The sequence below is a fragment of the Apteryx rowi genome, unplaced genomic scaffold (assembly GCF_003343035.1).
Source record: "Apteryx rowi isolate R43461 unplaced genomic scaffold, aptRow1 scaffold_1081, whole genome shotgun sequence".
Classification (NCBI taxonomy): Eukaryota; Metazoa; Chordata; class Aves; order Apterygiformes; family Apterygidae; genus Apteryx; species Apteryx rowi.
Window position 1 is genome coordinate 142,388 of NW_020447288.1, and position 22,833 is coordinate 165,220.

The 22,833-nt window shown below is 38.4% G+C and overlaps 1 protein-coding gene across 1 annotated transcript in view; it reads left to right on the forward strand.

The window, feature by feature from the left end:
• The window catches only part of SLC2A9 (solute carrier family 2 member 9), a gene marked incomplete at its 3' end in the record, with an annotated part of 50,558 nt that extends 28,851 nt beyond the window's left edge, over positions 1-21,707 (forward strand). The window contains exons 6-8 of the mRNA XM_026071419.1: positions 7,352-7,484; positions 15,581-15,768; positions 21,597-21,707. Of these exons, the coding sequence (XP_025927204.1) occupies positions 7,352-7,484; positions 15,581-15,768; positions 21,597-21,707 (432 nt within the window). The remainder of the gene's footprint in view (positions 1-7,351; positions 7,485-15,580; positions 15,769-21,596) is intronic.
• Positions 21,708-22,833: the final 1,126 nt, after the last annotated feature.

Below are 22,833 nucleotides of genomic sequence, written 5' to 3' on the forward strand. Positions count from 1 at the left end.
GGAATAAACATCATTAAGGGCTGAGGAGGCATTTGCTAGTCCTCCTGTAAAGACTATGCTGTGGTGACAAACTTGCAAAAGGAGACTTCAAGTTACCCTGGTCCCTGCATTCCTCTTGACTGCTGAGCTGATACAAAGTTTCTTAGAAGCACAGGTCAAAAGCTCTTTATATTCTTGTAATAAAATGCGAAACTGACTTAAAGGCTGGAGCCTTCCCAGAAGAGTATTTTAAAACTTATGCTAAGGATACAGGAGACATATTGATACTTGTAAATGACTGCTCAAATCCATAAGGATATCTTATCTGCTAAGAATAGCTCAGAAAAAACCCTTGTGAAGAAAGACACTTCTACATACAAATTTAAAATAACTAAACAAAAAACCCCCCACCCTTCAGTGCTTATTCAAATAATCATGGATTTCAGCATGTATTTGCCTGTCTTTCTGAGCTGGACTGGTTTTGTGTGTCTCTGTTTACATATCATGGAAATCTGACTGTACTTCCTGTAAACTGGTACCAGGCATGCCAACTACAGCCTTAAGAATTAGTTGAGGAAGTGATTTTTTGGGGATAGAGACCCTTTTAAAAGTATACTCGGGATTCCTTTTTTATCTAGCGATGGGAAATTTCACACATCTCTGCACAGTAGCACGTAAGGTGCAGAGACATGTCCCGTCCCGTCCCGTCCCCCCCCAGCTGAACTGCAGGCTTGTGAATGTTAGATGCTCTGACACTAAGATTACAGTTTATGGTCAGTGAGGACTACTTTCTTGCAGACAGCTGAAACAGTAACCACTTAACCCTTGAGATGATAAGGTTTATAAGTAGAGATACTCTGTTTCATTAGATCATTCATTAGATCTTCAGCAGGCCTGAAAGAAAGGCAAAAACTTTTAAATAACATGGGAGTTAAGAGCAGTTGCTCATAGTTTGTCGAAATGCTTTCTCTTAATCAACTGAAACAGAGTTAGCACACGTTAACTAACCCAGAACAATTGTTCTCCACTTTCATTTTAGGTTTAAGTTTTTGCTTTTTTGTCGGACTTGAAAGAAATGTTGGCTTTTTTCAATTACAGTAGTTGGCCTGATAAAAGGCAGTGTCTGTGTCTGCAAACCTCATCTTCTCCTGTGTTCGGTGGACTCTGCTTCAGTGGTTTATGAGGAAGGAAACCTTTTGGATGATGATTTGCCTGTCTCCTTAGTGCTGGAGTATCTGATAATATTTACAAATCTGTTATTAAGCAATAAATCTAAAATGATATGATCAGTATTAAGCAATAAATCTGAATTGATTTCATCTGTAACTTCCTTTCTTTAAAATACTGCTTTACACACTGGAAGATAACTGCCTCTCAAGCTTTCTGAAGATACCTGGTGATTAATATTTCAATTTTAATTTCCTTTATCCTTTGTGAAATTGCATATTATTGCAAATTCAGGTCCTAATATGCAAATTTATGCTTTACAAATTGCATATTAATGCTGCCGTATATTAATTGAGCATACAGTGGTAGTACTGAGTAGCAGGGTATATTTTCTAGACTTGTGTTTCCTTCTTTGCTTTCAAAACCATTGGCAAAATGAAAAATCAAGAGAGAGATTCTTGACTGGTATTTCATTTTTGAAGGGTTTTCTTTTTTTAACTCAAATGTCAAAATAAAACAAGACTATTTTGAATCTAAAACAAAAATGTTCCCTTTAAAAGAAGGGTCAAAATGAAATGGTTAACTGTTCCAGCTGTTTTTTAAATACCAAATGTGCTTTGATTTTTTTTTTAATCACTTTAATATATTTTGGTTAACCCGAGTCTACATGCTTTGTTTGAAATGAAGTTTGTCAGAAATTTTGCATAGCTCTAACATACCTCTACTATTTGTTTCTAAAGAAGCTCAACTATCTATGCTGGCTGATTTTATTAAAAAAAAAAAAAAAAAATCCCATGTGAGAGCTCCCCACTTCCCGTTGCTTTTCTCAGAAATGAATAAGCAATGAAAATAGAAATGATGCCATTTATGTGTTAAGTAAAAAGCTAGCTGTTGACTCCCAAAAAGCTGAACCAAAAAACATCTTGGGAGCAGACACTTTAATTCTCTCTCTCCCTGTATGTGCAACATGATCTATCATGCAATTTAATGACCAGGAGGTCATGGGATTTGGACAGCAACCACTCCCAAGGATGCTTTAAGTTCTGATCCAAAGGTGGTTTAATGAATAATAAAAAACTTGCCATTGATTTCTGTGGATTTTGGATTAGGATTGTACAGCCTTAAAGTTGCTACCTTTCTGTAGCACTTAAATACCTTGGAGTACGTTGAGGCTCGAGTAATCTTGTTGTTAGAGCTATATCCATAGTAGTGGCATACAAAAATAAATATCCACACGGGTGCAGAATGAAGGTGAAAGCTGCATGCTCTCTGGGTTGCTCCTGTTTTCAATGAGAAGGCAAGCAATTTGTAGCTCTGTTATTAAAACATATTTTGACAGAAATGGGTTATGAGGTTGCTCATGCAACCAGAAAATTGTCTCCAGCTGGGATGCAAGTGTTATGAGGTGAGGGTGGTCATCTCCGCAGCCGGTGGAGGACATGGAGCCACGTTGTGGGTGGCACCTGGGACCTACGAGGAAGGCAGCTGTCCTGAAAACTCGGCAAATAGCTGGTCCAAAGCCTGAAATATGGAGCATGTACTCATTTCTCAGCTGCCCCATGCTCATCGCCGCTGTGCCTTATCCTTGACTTGTGGAAGAAAAGACAATTCTAATGCTAAGAAATTAGTTCTGTCTTGGTGCTTTTTCAGTCCTTGGCCGCAGGCTGATAAGGTTGTTCTTTACTATTGGCAGTGTTTTATGTGGCACAGTAACAGATTAACTGAGAAATGCCAGAGTTGTGCAGGTTTCTCAGCTGTGTACATGCAAATCTACCTGTTCTGAGCAGGGCTGTGTTTTGGGGGTTTTGTTTGTTTGTTTTTGAGTGGAAGTGTTTAAGAATGGATGCCAAAACCCCCATTTACATGCTTCTCTTCAGGGAATTTTGTCGCTTGGTCACTCTGTCCCTAAGAAATGGACTGTCTTTTATTTATTACCTAGTTACAGATGCCCACATTCAAAAACTTTGGTGCTAGTATCCTCTAAAAAATTATGAAAAATATTTTAAGTTTTCATAATACTTGATATTCATATTAGAAGCGTGTTTCTTTGGTTTCAAATGTGCAATGTAAATAAATGCTCAAAATAGGCTACACATTAGCAATTATGTGGCCGACAGAGTATTTGTGATACGAAGATGTTTTTGTGCCATGCCTCTACTAAAAAGGATGAGATTCAATTGCTTGAACATAAGCATGTAGTATCATTTTGATGCCCTAGGGGATCTTACGTGTCCCTGTGGGAATGGCAGATGTGACAAAGAAAACCCCAGAGACCTCCTTCCTTCTGCGACTGCAGAGGAAGCAAACAAGATGCTCCAGGGCATGTAGAAATTACACTAGACACATTTTTGTGTGTGTGTGTGTGTGTGATTATATTTTTCCAAACTAAAGGTATAAAGTTTGCCTGCTTCTTATAGGAACACAAAAAGGAAGAGATTGCTAGATCATTGGGTCCCTGATGTTTCAGGTCATAACTATCTTGCACTGGATGCAAGGGACTTTCGTCTCTTTATGTTCTCTATATATAAAATGGGGGAAATGTATCACTTTACATGAGAAGAGTATTGTGCAGAAAAACTCATTGATGTCTGTGCTGTTCAGTGCTGTAATAAACACTGTCATAAAAGCCCCAAAGAATTAATTCCAGAATTAATATTTAAAGGAGTGTGGAATAGTGACTGGTAAATAGACATTGAATATCTGTTCACTCAGAGATCATAGTTCGTCCTGTGTGTTGAATGAGAAAAAGGACTGAGCAGTATTTAGGCTTTTATTGTAATTGTATATTATTTTAATGTAGTTTTCTGAAAGTTTTGAGCAGTAAAGCTAAGTGAGCCCTAACAGCCCCATCAGGTGGCATCGCTGTTAGGCTGGGGTACGAAGCAGTGCTGGAGTCGTCAGCGCGGCACCGGTTCTTGGCTACCCGCAAGGCACAAGGTACACTGCTGCCTGGGAGGAGGCGATGCTTGCTTCTCGGGTGCAGCCATTGCCTGGAGTTGGAAAATGTTCAAGGGCTTGAAGTACTCTGCCGGGAATGGGATGCATTTCCAGATTGTGCTTTTAAAAAGAAAATAATGATTTAAAAGATATTATTGATACTGGATATAGAGTACTCTCTATAGAGCCTGTGGAAGTCATGTTTCTCCTTATTCACTCTTTCTTGGTCCTGTTGTACATCTGGTACTGAGATACTTAACTGGCTTCACTAGTTCTTTCCAGAAATGAGTACGCTTGTACAGCGTAGTGCAGCGCTTCCTCCCCCTGCTGTCGCATGACCCTGTCCAAGATTCAGTTCTCTCTTACAATATTTTTAGCCTTTTCTGCATGGAAAGTGTCTCCAAATTTTATCAATACAATCTCCCTAATTGGTGAAAATATTAAATGCGACCCATGCTTAAACAGATTGTTGAATTCCTTTTAGTCCAATAGTTCAACCGTCAGCACCACGTGTTGGTGTTTTCCTCTAGAGCGGTTTCTTTTCCACCTTTTAATTGTTACAGTAAGTTCCATTTTCTCTACTTTAGCTAATAATTTTCTGGCATAGTAACATCTGCTTTACAGTATTCAAGAAAACTATTTTTTGCATTTTTTTTTAAAACTGTCACTAAAAGAACAACTGAAAATTTTGATTAGGACATACCATTCATATTCTGCCTGGGAATTGTTAAATTACCTTATGTCCCACTTCTAATTCCGGGCTTGGGTTATGTAACTGTGCAGTATGTTCTCATTTAACTATTCCTTTGCTAAAGTGGGAGGATGTAAAATAAAAACTACCAACAAAGAGCAGTCCTGGGGGGTTCTGAGGAGAACTTTGATTTACTATGGAAAATTATGTTGAGATAAAACTTATCCAGCTCTGTTTAGGGAAATATGGACTCCAAAGAGAGAGATTTATTCTGTTGTAGGAACTGGATGCAAATCTCCTATGCCTTTCAGAGTTCAATCAGACAGGATGCCGAGCAATCTGCTTTTGATCTAACCAAGCTTCTGAGAATGTGCGAGACGCTGTGCCTGAAGGTAGAGCCACGGAAGTCTCAGCAAGCTTTTCAATTAAGAACCAAGTCTCAAATTAGAAAGGACTAAATTAAATAGATGAATGATGAACTGAAGGAGAAAATTACTAAGAAAGTTCTTCTTGGCATTAAAGAACCGGAACGGAAGGGATCTTAAGAACACAGAGAGATCAAGGTCCGTTTTGCTTGAGCAAATAGCACTGCTGGCTCCTTTCTCTTTCAGCTACCTATAAGTATTTTGCCTTCAGAGTAAATTCGGAGAGCTAGATGAGCTCTCTTTACTGCCTTTCCCAGTAAGTCTTTTCCTGAAATAGTTTTCCTCAGGTTGCCATCTGTTGCTAGTTTTAAATAATGAATATATTTGAGGCTGTTAACAATTTAGTTTCAGTCGGCTTCAAAGGAAATAGTGAAAGTCAAGTTCTATCTAAAATCTGTTAGTGGTCACCTAGAATCATATCATTGGTCTTGGAGAGTGCAGCACCTTATGCTCTTCAGTATACTGAAGTGGGCTCTTTGTCAATTTAAAACTGGCTTTTGTATGTAGACTTGTCAAAAAAGTATTCTGTGTTTTGCGTTGCTCAGGATATTGTAGCTTACTCTCATGTTTCAGGCCCTTGCGTGGGGGGTCTAGTAGCTCCCCTGCAAGGCAAGTAGAGAAGTGCTTTCAGTGTGGTGGGCTTGGGAAGCGGCAGTCAGCGTTTGATTTGAACGTATAAGTGAGGTTAGCTAATTCCAGCTAGGAGACAGCGCAGTGCGTTATTCGCGGTTACACTGCCATAAAACCAAGGGACTCTCTGAGGTCCCGGCACCTCCCTGGATTTTGAGGGGGAATTGCAGCCTGCTCAAGTCCCATCCTGTTTCTAGGTAACCTTGTCTACTTCCTAACCAATATAACATTTCTCTGTACTTTAGACTTGTGCGTGCTATTCTCTCCAGTAATTTGTTGCATTTGTCTCAAAGTGATTGTACTGCAAGACACTGTTCTTGTAACTATAATCTGGTTTTAATAAATTACGCTCTTAGGACTTACTTCTCCCTGTTTGCCAGCTTACGTTTTCCTTTCATTCAGCTGTGTGTGTTGCAATCCGCGTTTATCAAGTAACCGTAAACAATTTTTCCCTTACTGAGGGCTACAATAGAAAAAATAGAGTAATTACACCAGGTCAAACCTGACATCCAGCCAGCTGTGCATTGCATCCCTGCCAGAGGAGCTGAGCAAAGCCTGCAGAGTGGAGGTAGGATGGTCCCCATATGAGTTTTTAGTCCAGTCTCTAAATAAGATAGAAACTGGCTTCAGAACTAAAGCGTGAGGCCTAATATCCCTTAAAATTGTTAACAGTTATCTGGGATCGCCATAGTTAATGGCTGCTGTGTGAATTGGCGCTAACTTTTGAGCTTTACTAGGTCCTTAGCCTTTGCAGCTGCCTGTGTCTAAATGCAGCTAAAACAGCCACAACCCAAAGATGGAGAGAGCAAGAAAAGAGGTGTCCTGAAGTGGTTGTCTGCGGTGTGAGACAGCTGGTTTGTTAGCCTGACAGTTAAGTGCCATATTTGTTAGGCCGGGGCTGGGGAGGGAGGAACTGTTTTGTTTCCTTTTATCCTGAAGAAAAACTAGGTTTTTTTCAAAACAGGGAAGTGTTCAAATCCATAAGAATTGTCACAGAACGGAGGAGCCACCTTTCACTCTGAATGTATTGAAGTGTGTACGTGTTCCGAGTGGGAATGAAAACTGCCCAACTGTATGTTAGTATATTAGTTGCACCTGTAAGGCTCCCCCCTCCCCCCCAATTAGATTAGACTAAGTGACAACAAGCAGCTATATGTAACTATATGAAAATAGTGGGGATGTCTTGTGGAATATATATGGAATGCATCAAGACTTTTCCATGGCTGATTTCCATGTTGATACTGAAGGAAAGGGAAAGCATGTTATATATTGCTGTTTTCAGTTCCCCTGCCTCTTTCCTTTTTGGTGCTCAGCCAACTGATGGCTTAAACTCTCCGAGTAAAGGGGTCTGAGGGGGAAATGTTCAAACTGTTCACTAAGCTGAGATGCAAGACATAATTCTGCTCAATGAGGCAGTATGTTGAATGATGAAAAGTTACAGTGTTTCCCATTACAGCTATTTTTCTTCTTAGTTTCCCTATGGAGAATATTACCAAATATCACGTTTGAATCTGTTTTGCAGGAATCTCGATGGCCATACTTATTTGGAATGATTATTGTTCCTTCGTTGATTCAAGTTGTGGTTTTGCCTTTTCTTCCTGAAAGTCCTCGTTACCTCCTGCTGGAAAAACACGACACAAGCAAGGCAGAAAAAGGTATGGTGTGTTACTTAGTTTCTCGTAGCAAAGGATTTCTCTTGTAGGGGCGCAGACTGGAAAGTAATTTTGATGTCACAGTGAAAGCAGAATATTCCAATAGGAAATACTCTCTTGGTAATTATTTTTTCCTCACCTTTTTTGCTTGTCTCAGTTTATATGTAAAAATAACAGGTTTTTTGGAGTTTGTTCTGTTTTGTTTTGTTTCTTATGAAATTCTCCCACCACCTAACATAGCATTATGCGTGGTGATACAAACCTACCCAGATCATCCTGCAGTTGCGTTTCAGCCACTCCATGCAGGCTTCATTGGGGAGCGAACGATGAGCTCAGCCGTCGTGGCTGTCCCGTATCTTGAGCCTTGGCAGTCCGGCTAACAAGGACGCCGGTTGTGCTGCTGGATTTAACCATGTGCTCCTGTAACTCAATAACCTTTGTAGATCTAATAAAACCTAATACATTTACCTAACTGTGAAAATATTCAGTGTTTCTGTATTGTTTTCTTGAGGTTTTACAGTCATAGATCACCATATTTTGCTCTTATTTTAGGTCCTATCTGTAGGACATATACATGTGCTATGTACATGTGCGCTTGTCTGATCACAGTAGTTGTGTACCCTGCCCCAGTAAAATTACTACAGTCAGATATAAAGTCCAATATATGATCACATTACGATGGAGAGAATGTTGAAAATCTGATTTAGCTTATTATAGGCATACATTAAAAATAGTGTACAGAGAAGGAAGGAGCCTGATTATCATACCAAAATGTTTGCAGAACATGAGTGAACTTTAAAAATTATTCCTAACATTTTCAGTCCCTAACTAGTTGCTTGCAAAACTACTTGCAAAGTGTGAATCAGCCCCTGAAGCTTGACACTATTAATCTTCATTTATCATTAAATTAATCCAATTTACTCTATGATCTTTCTACTACAATAATAAGAAAAACTAGCATTTTTGTAGTGGTCAGCACTCTGAAATAGAAATGGCATACAAATGAAAAGTCTCTCACGTTGTCTCAGTTTGGTGTTGAATGAAGAATTTTGTAAATGTGATAGCCTCAAATATTTAATTGATACAGTTTCAGTGTTTAAAAGCAAATAAACAAGAAGCTAGGAAAAGCACAAAGGCTTAGGGGAAAGTTCTTCAGCTTCACAGAGACAGCAGAGATTTGGTGAGGCAGAAAACAGCTTTTTCAGGGCCACGAAGGAAAGGGCTTGCCTGTCCCACAGGGAAATAACGTTGAGTAGCTGGGGGCAGACTGCTGAGCCATTAGCAGCTGGAGCACTACAGCTGGGCTTAGGAGAAATGCCTTCCGGTGCCAAGTTTAAACTGGCTCAGCTCTACCTGATAAAGTTGTGGATGTTGTATTTCCTGAGCTATGCCTGGCTAAGAGTCTGCATCTGAAATGGTGTACCGTCATCCCTGACTTGTCATAGGGATCTGCTGAAAATACTGCCGAGCTACCTGTAAACCTCACAGTTATGACAGTGAAACTGGGCCTCTCGGGTAGCTTGAGCTTGATCCATCTAATCTTCTAAAAAGAAGAAGAAGAAGAAGAAAAAAAAAAAAAAGCTTTGAGAGTCTCATTGTAGATTAGCCATAGTTTAAAATGTAGTGTAAAAATCTGGCATTTAAATAACTCTACCTGCCTTTAATGCCACTTGCTGTGGCTGGTAATGGTCCAATAGCAGTCGGATATGTTTTTAGCATACGCATTCTGAGAATGATTTGAAAGCTTCTCTGGAAGCATTGGAGGTGGATTTTGGAATAGCAGACATCAGGACAGCAAAATTGCTCACGCCTTCTTGCCAGTGATTTAGTAGTTGCAAGAAAATGAGCTGTAGCAGCTAGCTTACTGATTTCTTTCTTGAGACAAGTGATAAACATGAGCTGCCTTAAAGACTATACTTCTAAATTTAGGCATTCACTTAAAACAAACAACAACCAAAAGTATCACCAAATTTTCCAAGTAAATGCTTATCAGTAGAAGAAGATGCTATCAGCTTTTGGACCTGATTAACGCTAAAATAAGAATTTAACACTGGCGTATGCTGTAGTACAGAGTGAGACTCATTTTGAAGGTAACTTTCAGAGCTTCCAAAGCAGAAGGAACTGATGATACTGGGCAGAGATTTGCAAAAGAGCCTAGCACAATAAGGTCTATACATTGCACCGAATTTTGCTCCCCTTCAAGCCTAGCAGCCATGCTTCAAGACTTGGCTGCCTTATTGCTCTGGCAAGGTAGCCTCTAAAATATCAGGTGCAAAATGGGTAAGGGTGATTCTTAGACAAAATTTGGAGTTTATAATCCATAAAATACATCTGTAAAGCAATATAGTTGATATATTCTGTATTATAAACATTATCTACATGCCTTATTATGAAGGATGTAGAAACACAAGCAATTTTCTTACAGTTACACATCATTATGAGAGGGGGGGATTACAAAAGTAGATTTGCAAATGAGAATAATTTTGGGTTCCTGTTCAGCATGGCAATAGGTAGGGAAAGAATTCAGGTGGTTGACTGATGGAATTGATGTCCAGGAGGACAGAAAATGGAGAGAGGAGAACTACACCATTAACCCAGTCGTGGGAGTTCAGAACCTTCCACCCTCATGCCAAGGCAAATGGTGAAATCCAGATTTATACAAGAGCCAAGTCTCAGGTGGTTGGGATTTAATGTCGTGGCATAGTGAAAGCAAGTGAGGGGATTCACAAAACAGGAGAGTGGCCAACTGTGAATCAACAATCAAAAAAAATAATCTTGCTGTTCACATTATCTGAGGAGATGGGTGAGGAAAAGCATGAGTACTAGGGAGACCGGGAGATTTGTGAATTATTAGAAAACCTACTGCTCATAAGCCATCAATGACAATGTATTATTCCCCATTTTAATGATGACAACAGTAATACTCTTGAATTATTTGCCTCTTAGATTAGATCTGCATATTAATGTCAGAAATGTGCAAGTCTTTTGATTAAATCCTTTTTCTTTCCCCAAAGAGATCAAGGCTACTCATGCAAATATCATACATTTCACTGTGGATTATGTCTTGCTGGAGAAATATAAAACTGTTATCTGTAAAAGGTCTGCTGTATTTAAGGCAGATGACTACGTTAGTCTTTATAAAATACTCTAAAATGTACATGTATCTGAAAGCTTCTAAAATGGAGGAGGACAAAGGTAATCTTCCTAATTATTTTAGAGTAATGAAAATCCAATAGGATAATGTAGGTAACTGAGTTTCCACAAAGCTCTGCTCTTGCTTTCATCCCTTCCTTTTTCTCTGTCCCCATGAGTTAACCAGACTATTACTACCCAAGTACAAGTGGCCTCATTCTCTTCTTTGGCAGTGGTGTCAAAGAGCATGATGCCTTTAAGTAGCAAAGGGTCTTAAGGGTCAAATAACTTAGATATAATGTCCCAATAGCACCTGCTGTTAATGTACAAAATCTGATCATCTAGTGTGTTCAGTCATTCGTTAAAACTCCTGTGGTTATGAAAGAAGCAATTCATCAGTTACAGCATGAAGTGTAGTTTTTTAATTTTTAGAAGGATGGAGTACAATTGCTACCATTTGATATGATAGAGGAGTGAGGCCATTCCTGATTATTAAAAAAAAAAAAGTAGCTAAAAAAAAAGTAGCTAAAAAAGTAACTAAAAAAACCCAGTAGCTAATTTTAGACAAATCCCTGCATGGGGCCCACATGAACTGGAGAGAGATTAAAACCAGACTTACTGCAGGAACAAATCACTGCAAATCCATTGATTTAAAAGGAGTTGTTACTGCAGACACGAAGGGCGCATATCACTTTTTATCTGTGCTTTTTGTATGTCTGTAAGTATAATAAGATAGGGTTACTGGAACAGAAGAGACACCATGGCTACTAAACTTGCCAGCTTGTGGTAGAGGCTCCAGCTCAGATGGTTGCTGCCTGCCAAAAGCTGCAGTGATGATACCATGATCTCTGCCTTTTTAGTAAGCTTTTCCTAAATCTCTTCTCCTTTAGAAAGGATGCTTGATTCACTGGACCTTTGATCTAACTCAGTTTGCTAATTCTTGTGTTAATTTAGGTGTTTGTATTGGTGGTCTGTGAAATCAGAGGTAAGAATAGGTAAAGATATAATCCCAGATTGGATGATAACTCACAGATCTGTGTGTTTTTAAAAGGACCAAGGGACTGAAACATGGGAAAAGCCTGAATAGTTTGTTTGTCTAACTGCAGTTGTATTTACTGAATGAGACTAATAAATTTGATATTTATTCTTAAACTTTGCCTTGCTAAGTGTTAGTATTTAATTAATATTTTGCTACATTTTAATGACTGTGTGAATCTTTTCTGGCAAGATGCAGCCAAATTATACTTCCGGCTACTCAGTACTCTAATAAAATGGGTGGTATTTGAAAATAATACTTTTTTTCTTTTTGCCAAATATTTTTATGCAGAGATAAATTTATTACAGGCAACTAACTATGTATCTGATTCAAAAGCAGTGAAGCTGGATAGCTTTTTGCAATTGGTGAAGCAAACAGTGAGGTACCCTGTATGTCTAGAAACCAGCATTAATAAGAAATGCTTTACTGGCTGACACCAATGGTCCAGCTAGCCCAGAGGTCTGTCTTTGGGAGTGGCTGAAGACAACAGTGGCTGTTTAGGGAGAGCTTAGACAAAGCTTATTGTTAAAGACACTGAGTTGAATATACATCATCATCAGTGAACTGAAAGCCAACAGATCCACGGGAAACAGACAGCAATGCTATTCATACCTCCTTTTTTTTATTTTTTATTTTTAAAGGCATAAGCACATTATCCAGACTGTTGCCTGTGACCACTGTTCTCTGTTTCTGCCTCATCTTACCTGGGGCTGACCCTGTTCTGTAAACCACACAGTAACAGTTTTATCATTTTTAAATGCCTTCTCCAAATTTACGTGCTAATTTGGTCTTTATAACAAAACTGCTTTCTTTAAACAGCCCTGGAAGCACTACAGTGAAAAAAGAGTTAGTAATTCCACATGTGGTTGAGTTCTTGAGTGCCCAACTTAACTTAATTTAAAGGCCTGGTTGGTTTTAAAGACAGTACAGATTGATTTCATCCAGAGCTCTGAACTGCTTTGAAATGTTTCACCTTCGCTTAGCCGAGATGAATAAAAACTAGTGGTCTAAATGGAAAGGTTCCCTATCTGCTTTCCTCTTGACTGAAACTGTCCACTTCTTTTGCTGTTTATAAAGGCAGCATACCAGCCTTTGAAAGCAGAGTATCTAGGACCTTCTGCTTCAAGCAAATCAAAGGGAAACCTGAGAAAGATCTAAAAGTTGCCAGAACGGGGACTCTAGATGGCTTTATGCGTCAGCAGGATAAAGTCATGAAAATAAGATTTCCCTATAGAGAGAGGCAATCAATTGCAGAGGGAAATGAGTCATTGCAGCAGGGATAGCAAGGACTGCTGTGATGCTCAGTGCCAGTAATGCAGATGTCAAAATCTAAAATGAATAGAATTGAACATCACAAATTAAAAAGACCTTTTAGTTTTCCCATCTCCTTGCTAATGCAGAGTTTATTTCCACGTTAATTATGTATAAAGCTGTGATTCTTACTGCATTGGAAAAGCTGTTAATGAAAGATGTTTTGAGTAGCAGGAAAATACGTTTCCAACAGACTTAGGGCTGCCTACTCAAAACTATGCGTGTATAGCATAACACCTTCTTAGCATTTCTTGACCTGTTGGTAATTTTAAGTATCTGTCAAAATTCTTCTATTGTCATTTACACCTGAGATCCTAATACCAGAAAGGGAAATAGAAGAAAGGAGATATATATTTTTCTTGCCTCGTACTTAGTAAATTTTTGTATTTGCAGGGGTTTTTTTACTTCCTGGTCCCTCTAGAAATGTAGCAAGCTCCCTTGTGCAGAAAAGACAGATTGCTTTCTTTTTACTTGACTGCACCTATATTTTTGACTTGTGTGCCCTACAGGAATGCTGAGGATTCTAAGGGCAGGGAAAATAAAGAAAATTGTGCACTGACCTAATTTACACCAATAAACAGATGCTTAAATATCTGTGAGAGTCTTTTAAAGTAGAGTACTTTGATATATGTTTGGTTATTCTAATTTTTATGGGAATTTTTCATTATTAATGTTCTAATAATACTGATGAAAGTATATTATAAGTGTGAGACATGGACTATAACATATATTGTTCTAATTTTACATTTCTTATCCTGGCCTTTAAATACATCAGACTCATTTTTAACAAGCATTTAGCATGTCATTTAATAATAAGTGGACCATAGCACAAGGACAAAACTCAGCAGCTTAAATTCTGGATTATGAGGCCTGAATTTTTTTAACCCATTTCTTAACCCATCTTTTTTAACCCGTAAGGCCCATAGGAAGAGGTAGATCTCATATGCTTCCAGAGGGTTTTAAAAATTCTGACCTGTCCTCTAGCAAGAGAGAAACTGAATTTCGGAAGAAATTAATGTTATAAATTGACTCCAGCACGCAGAGGTGGTGACTGTTCATCCCTAAAAATCATCCTTATTTTTATAGAGTCATGTAGGGCCTATTAAAATGCAACAGAAGTGCTAACTGTGTCTGAAAATCTTGGCCCACAACTCAAATTCCCTCACCGCCGAGCTAGAGGCTGGGCAGAAGGTGCAGTATTGTGCGTTCATGAGAGGGAAGGAGGGAGCTGCTCCTGCACGTCCGCCCGTTTGATTCATGTGACCTATCCCTCAGAACACTGAAATGCCACTACTTGGCCTTTTTAGCTACTGGGTAAAGTTAAAATTTAGTAACTTCAAAACTTAAACGAAGCCAGGACATTTTAATCATGATTAGTCAGTGTCTCTGGCTTTGTTATCATCCAAGTCTTTTCTGAGATCCAGAAGAGTGTATACTGTACTGAAAAATATGAATATCATGTATTTATAGGCAGTACTATGTAAAGCTGTGGATTGGACTTGGGTTTGTCTAAAAGTGGACTTGGGTTTTAGGAGAACTAAATCAACTTAATCACTTTTAAAAATAAAAATAACTCTTACTTCCTTTAAAAGGAGCAATTTTAAGTGACCTGCTGCGTAAAGAATCATTTTTGGAGTTAGCATCCTGCTGGGTTAGAGAGCCTGGTTGCAGGAGTATGTTTAATGTAATTGTTTCTCTGCAATCACTCCAAGAAGATGAACATTTTAAATGTCTCTTAAAAAGCCAGCCCCCAGGATATGTTCACAAGATTGTGATGAAAATATCTTCAGCTTAACCACATCTGTAAAACAAGTTTGTAAGGTTGATGGAAATAGACCACCTCCATTAGGACACCTTTGGAGGTGGTGCGTGACATGGAAAGCTTTATTATTCACAGCAGAAAGCTAGCTCAGTAAATCATCGACGTGCAATAATATAATACCTAACGGTATGTTTTTTGTGGACTGTTTTGTTTGCTAATCTTTGCCAGATGAAGGAACTCCCATGTCTCCAGTGTTGACAAATAGGAAGACTTGAACTGCTCTGTATAATTCTTTATAATATCAAATATATTGAAGAAGTGAATTCTTGATTATATGCTTGTAAAAACAGGAGATATTTTGAAGAGTAATAACTATCCCTTTCAAATGCCTGTCTTCTACTGGTCTATCAGACTTGCATACATTTTATATATATGTTACTTTTCTGTCCAATCTGTATTCAGCAACAAAGTCTGCTATATTGGTTTGGCTGCAGAAGTAGCTGAGTCAGGTGATGTTCAGAACTGCTTTGGTATTAAACCTTTTTTCAGTTTACATAATGATTTAATCTTGCACTGTACCTTAGGCTATATTATACGTGAAATAATGTAAGGAGAGGGACTGATCTGGCAGGGTGCCAAAGAATTTGTATTCTTATTGCGGTTTCTGAGACTGATTACAGGGATAAGCCAGATCATACCCAGACTGGAATTATGTTGTTGATGAAGAGGCAGAAGAATAATTAAGTTATAACCCATGCATATTTTCTGTTTTCTCAAACATTCCAATTTCTATAAAACCTCTTATTAATGCACATAGTGCTAGGTGGCTGACCTAAAGTGCATGTCCTCTGTTTGCAGCATTTCAGACCTTCCTTGGGAAAGATGACGTGTCTCATGAAGTAGAAGAAGTTTTGTCAGAGAGTCGAGTCCAAAGAAACGCCAAGTTGGTGTCGGTACTTCAGCTGCTGAGAACCCACGCTGTGCGATGGCAAGTCATTACCGTGGTTGCCACCATGGGCTGCTACCAGCTCTGCGGGCTAAATGCTGTAAGTGCCCTTCTTCAGGCCATGGCATATTCTGGGATGGATAAGGCCATTTTTTATTTTTACTTTTTTGCCTTCTGTTTAAATAAATTGGTAGGAAAAGGAGAGTTGCAGCTGAGGCAGAGTTGGCTGCAGCAGGGGATCATTTCTGCCTGGCATGCAGAGTCAAGGTGATGAGGCCGGTCAGTGCCACTGGGGACTCTGGGATCACAGGAAAAGGCAGGAGAGGATGGGGAACTCTTTCTTCTTTGTTTAGCTGTCCTTTTGAAGTCCGTGACAAATTATGGAACCAAAAGGGGATGGATGGAATGTGACCTTTCTCTTCTGTCTAATGCTGAGACATAATTTCCAGTATTTTGATTTTGGTCAGTTAATATCTGGTCTGATACACCTATTGTTCATTTGTGTCAGGTAAACTCCATCCTTTCAGTAGATGTTTTTGTTTGAAATAATTCAATTCTGTGTTTATACCAGTGAACAAAAGTTGCAGTAAAGAACTTTAAGAGGTTGCAGTGGATGTTTGATTTTTATTGTTTTTGTTGTTTCATACAATTTGAAGAATATGCTGAAGTCCAATATGCCCTTCTCGGAAGGCGGAGCAAAAAAGGAAAGACAAACACAAACCAGTCAATAGAGGAAAGTCCTATTGACTGTTAAATGTGACTGTTTCAAAGTTTCATTTTCAGCTATCTTAGCCTATTGCATCGGTTAGGAGAGGATCATAGGATGCTTCAGATTGGAAGGGATCTTTGGAGGTTGCCTGGTCCAACCCCTCTGCTCAAAGCAGGACAACCTTCAGAGTTAGCTCTGACTACTGAGGGCTTTGTGCAGGTGGGCTGTGAGTATCTCTGAGGGTGGAGAGTCCACAAGCTCCCTGGGCAACCTGTTCCAGGTGTTTTCACCACTTGCACTGTGAAAAGTATTTTCTTTATATCTAGGCAGAATTTCCCTTGCTGCAGCTTGTGACATCTGGATTCAGTGCTTAACACTGCATGACAGAAATGTTTCCATGAAGTGTCTCAAAGTGAAAGAGGTTTTGATCATGGTCCATAGGCATTAATTGCTTGTATATGAAAGGACAGTATTATCACTGCTGAAAGGAGCTTGGCAAATGCAGCTTCTCACGGTGGCTTTGTGCATTACAGCATACTTGAACCAGTTTTATTCCCACAGTGCTAATCAGTGCTAATGAGTGTAAATGTTCCTGATGTCTAAGCTAGCTAGCTCAGAGTTAGCTCAGGTATCTGTAAATACAGTGTTAGAACTTGTAATACAAAGTAATTGGTCCCAGACCATATGAAAGGTTAACATGATTAGAACTCAGGTATCAAAAAGCTTTTAACTAAAACACTAGGAGAGAGCTAAAAGAATATTCACACTGCAGAGTGAACTATAAAAACACTTGTAGAGGTGGTATTTTCTCCTAATTGTAGGATTTCAGTGATAATAACAGGCTATTTTGTTCCTCACTATGGATACTTTTTCAAGAAAAGAAATGGAATTATCTTGTCATTCAGTCTTTCTAATGATTTATCAATGCATATGTGAAATAAAATGACACTAACAGTAAGAAACAGACTGTTCAAATTATGAAGTACCTTCCCTAAAGAAAAAAAGAACACCACAGGTATATTTTCAGCAGTAAAAGAAGAGTTTTGTGGCTTTCAGGGTATTTAATAAATGACAGAGACTGACCAGTATTCCACGGCAGAGCAAAAACACTCTCACAACTTGAGGGCGTGCGTAAGTGGGGGGGAGTTAGATGTGTCCAGTCTAAAATGAATGCAAGAGTTGTTTTAAAGAATCATTAGGTGGTTCCTTCTCTGAAAATACACCTCAGAAAAACTATTCTTGTCAGGATTCCTGTGCCCTTCAGTTGGCTATTTCAAGCATTACCTTATTATTATTATTGTTGTTGTTATTGTTGTTGTTATTGTTATTATTACTTTGTTTTTCCTCCCATGTAATATCACTAAACATGAAAAAAAATTTTCGCACAAAATTAATATTGTGGAACTGATGGTTTAAATAGTTCAACCAGGAAAGACAAACAAATGATAATAGAGATTAAGAGAAATAGTTGGACCACTTAAGAGAGCAGGTGTCAGTTGCTTGTCTCTTGCCCATGGCTTTCCTGATTGATCTTGATGAAGTCACCTGAAGCTCAGAAATTACCAATGCTAGTACAGATATGACAGATATCTCCAAACCCAGTTCTTGGTTTAACTGGCTGCATCTGAACTTCCCTGCTGGATGTGAGTCAGTGTCAGCAAGGTTTAACTGGCAGCAAATTTATAACTCATAACTCTTATTTACTTTGTCTATGGTGCCCTATTAGTCAGTCTGGTCTTTTCAACAGCTGCCATCTGAGCTAGGCATATGGGAAAGTTGGACTTCTTTCAGGCAAGAGTCTCAAATCACTCCTAGGGGAATCTACCAAATGGTAGACTTCCGTAATCAGCCTGCTGGTATCTGAGAATACTTATTTCCTTTTAAGCCTTTACTTTATAATAAAAATTATTTTGTTTCAGAACAGTACATTTGTTGGTTTCCACATGGAGCAGAAATCATGGTGAAGCACCGATCATACTAATATATTCAATTATAATGAAATACCAGACAGTCTGACCTAAATTGACATAAATAAATGAATACATATTAGTCTAAGAAAATTTTTGTGGTGCATATTATCCATAATAAATGTATTTACCTTCCATCACTATTTCTATATACCTTCTCAGTTCTAGAGAAAGCACAAAACTAAGTTCTCATTTGTGAATTTTATCTTATTCCAACAATGTACTGCACTGCATATTGCTTTAACACAGCCCTTTCCAAAGTGGGATCCCTTGATTTCTGTGGGGTCTAGGCTTAAGCCAGGGAGCTATATTTCAAATGGCAGGAAATCATCCTAGGGATGGGGGAAGCATGGAGCAGTAGGATGTGAAAGTCCTACCACAGTATGCTCTTCAAACTTGCTCGAGAGAAGACTTGTCCTCAGGTTGCATGGGAAGGGATGAGGGCAGAAGGGGCAGCAGTGCAAATATGTGTTGTTGCCCATCTTTTCTTCTTTTTTGCCTTCTTCTTTCCCTACTGAACGGAAAACAGTTGAAAATTTTAGGAAAGGATGTATATAGGAGCTGAATGAGACATAAAAAGACTGGAAAAYTGAGTCAATTTTCCAAGGTGTCTCTGGTGTGAAAAAGTTTGGGAACACCACTGATAGCATATAACAAATGCCACTTTAAGGTAAGAGCTTGTAGAGGTAAAAGCTTATGATAAGAAAACTTAAATTTGATGCAGCTAACTATAAGCTAAGGACAAGAATGCTAAAACATTGTCTCCAAACTCATAGAGTTCAAACTGCTGTAGCAGTTGTATCAAACTGATATAGCCATTGCTTTTGGCAACTGTTTAAATGACCAAAATGGTGACTTCAAGTTTTGCTTCATGCTGTGGAGCAACAGAAACCCACCATGGATGAAAGAAATCTGATGTCCCTGTAATGCTTTGGACAAGACAATGGTAGTTTTGGGATTTTTGGACCTTCTGCCCCATTTTCCCCAGCTCTTTTAGTTCAAGAATTGTTAGTCCAAAATATCAACTAACAAAGGCCAAGTTATAAAAATTACTTAAATGAAAGTAGAGTAGTTGTCATTAACCTAGTGAGTAGTGTTTGTCTCAGTAATAGCCTAGAGCAATGTATTTCCCTGGCAAAGGATACACAGTCTGAAAAACATTTACCTTTATTGCTTTTAAAATGTGTACCTACATGTTAATTTTTACCCTAATTTAATTTTGTGCTGTTACAGAGGTTAATAACTCACTGAACCTCATCCTGCCTTTGCTATGCCATTTTTTTATCTAGCTATGTTACCACAGCTCTTATATCAATAGTCTCTCATTCTCTTCTGTAAAATCACTTGTGAAACTTTTTATGGCCTAGTTGCTATGTTTTGGCAAATGTATTCAGGCGTTGTCTACTTAGGTGACTCTTTAGCTTCTTTAATTTTGTTCTTTTTCAAGATTAGTATACCTACAATATTGCCATCATTTTCTAGAAGCTCTACCTGCTATGCAGAACTGATATCAAGAGTGAAATGTCTAAATTGCATGGTTTCTAAATTCCATCGCATGAATTTTTCCACAGTCTTGTTGAAAATTTGTAGTACAGGAAAAAAAGACTTTTCTTTTGTCATGGTTTTGTGTTACCTTGTTTTTCTTATAATTACCGGGGATGGGGGAGGGTTGGTAAGTAGGATGACAGAGTATTGGCTTCCAAAAATTTGATTAGCGCTCATAAATATTTCAAGGTGAATTGGGAGCTGACTCTTGATTTTTACTTCAGTCTGTACTCTGTACCAGGACACCAATGAAATACACAATTAACACCACGACACATTACACAAATGCAGATTGCTTCATATAGAGAAATTTGTTGTTATCACTTACTGTCTCTGCCTCTCTTTGGGTGAGGGCTGATGTGTGAGCAGTAGGCATAAAATTCTTAAGTCAGCTTCTCCCTAGCTGTAAAGTGATATAGGTAACTTTTTAGTCCTTGGTATTTTATGTTACTTTTGTTTGAATTGGATTTTTCTCCTTTGGTCTGGGACAAACAGCTTTTTACGTTTTTAAAAAAGCGCCTGACTTAGTAGCTTGGTGAACAGATGTGGCATGTGCCTAATCTGCTGGCAGACAGCAGGGTTTTCCTCTTGCGATCAAAACACCGCCATTCATCAGACAAGCCTTTTCTTGAGCAGCGCTCGTCCTTTTAGGGTTTGTTACATGGACAGCACATGGAAAAAATATCACTGCTACTTTTATGTTTAGGGCCATGCATTATCTCTGGCTTTCATTTTTGTTGTCAAAAGTAATCTGCTGTGTTTTAGAACTTTTTTTTTTCCTGATAATCAGTTATTTCAGTTGTTTTGCACCTTCTCAATAAAATCAGTTATCTTTTTCTCTCTCCAAGTCTGCCTCTCCTCATTGCATGTTTTGGCAGCTGAAATCTTTGGCTAGCTCTTTGTGATAACCTTGAGTCCAGCATATTATGTAGTTACTGGTTTTATTTGTGATGTGAGTGGTGCTTGATGCTTACCAGACATGTTATTTTAAAGTATCACCAGTATATATTCTCTGTCTGGCATGTCGCCACTTAATGTAGTTTTAATGACCATGAAGGTCTTCCTCCGAGGTAGTTACCCTGCGTTCCCTGTGTTCCTGCCCAGCTGCGGCAGGTTCTCCCGCCTGTGATTCAGGGCATCCTAAAGCACTTGTTTCCTTTCAATCAAAACACTCTCACTCTAAAACTATCTTTTCTCTCTGTTGAAAATAAAGAGGGATTAGGGTGATGACTTGGATGTAATGTCCACGTTGCAGTCAAGTGAGATAAATCTCACACTTTGTGACTGAACAGATGCGGTTTCTGCAATGCCTCTAAGAGTATCTCTTTTCTGTTCTTGTATCTATCCTTGCTTGCCAGTGAAATATTCCATAAAGCATCCCAAACATGCATTTTAAGTGGTGTGCCTAAGCCACATGAAAACTGTGTTTGTATCCTGTTGTTCCAACTTAAAGTGAGTTTCTTCAATTTACTTCCAAAGTGAATTAAGCTAAACTGAGTTAAAGTTGCTTGTAATTCTGCATGAGTCTCCAAGCAGAGGTATAACTTAGTGTTGTGACCAATCCTCCCAAAATTCACACCTTCCCTTCATTTGTCTTCCTGCCCTCAATCATTCAGGAGTGCTCAGTATTTTAATGAGTCTGATGTTTAAACCGAATGCAGTTTAAACCCTAATGATTAATAAAGCATTTACTTCTTAATGCTACAGATCTGGTACTACACGAACAGCATCTTCAGTGAAGCAGGGATCAACCATGAAACAATCCCATATGTTACTCTAAGTACTGGTGCTATTGAGACTGTGGCTGCTGTTTTTTCAGTAAGTATGATTGTAAAAGTCCATTAAAGTGCTTAATATTTAAATTACTGATTTTATTTCCTTACACAGGTTAAAATATAATCAAAATAGTATGTTGAGGATTAAGTATAATGGTTTATAATGCAATTCAAAATGTTGCTGGGTTTAATCCTAGACCCAATTTTGTGGCCTGTAAAATTGTTTTTGTTTTGCTTTCTTTTGTTTTTGAAGAAGCTGCTCTCTGATTTCAGTTGCATAGAGGGGGCATCAAAGGTTGGTGTATCCTGAAGCTGTTTGTATGAATGAAGAGGAGGAAGGCTGGAACAGGAAGGCCCAGAGTACAACAAATGATAATTCCTAAATGACTTTACCTGGTAGAGTGGCTATTATAGTGGTTTATCCTCGTGTCAGCATCTTCTTGTGTGCCTGCTGGAAATCAGGCAGTGTTGCTGGCTCATTCCCAGATGGTGAGCAGAGGTCGCTTCATAATGCGTGAGCTCCTGCATAGGTGAAGTACCTTTATGCACTGAAGGTAGAGCAACTTGTTAATAGAAAAAAATATCCATGCACTTTTTTTTTTTCTTTCCCATTTCAGTGTGGAAAAGTTGAATAGAAAAAAAATATACATTTCCTGAAGAAATTAAAACTGAAAGTTTCAGTAGATGAAACATTATTTGCTGCTAAAAGAAGTATCTTTCTGTTTGCACTATCATAAATAAGAAATAATGAAGACGTTTTTGGAATGAAAGGTTGTGAATGAATACATTTTTCTTACTTTGTTAGAATTTTTTTCTCATCTTCCTATATTCTATACCAACTGCGCTTGCAAAATACCAGACACACCAGACAAGCATTTTTAAATGTCAGAAGAATGGTTTTGGCCAAAATCCTTTCCAGTGGCATAGCAACTACTCATGACCTATGAAATGTTAAACTAAATCTAGCTATCAAGTGTATTTTCTTATAGTCTAGGACATAAGGAATCTTAAAGGTCATAAAGATGATCTTCTGCTCTTTGTAAATTCCCGTATTGCTATTTTGGGATAAACCATCAAGTGCTTTTTCAATAAAAGAGACTTTTTAAAATATATCAAATTAGTAAAGTATGGAAATCCCAACCTCTTACAATTTCTTCTTTGTGATACTC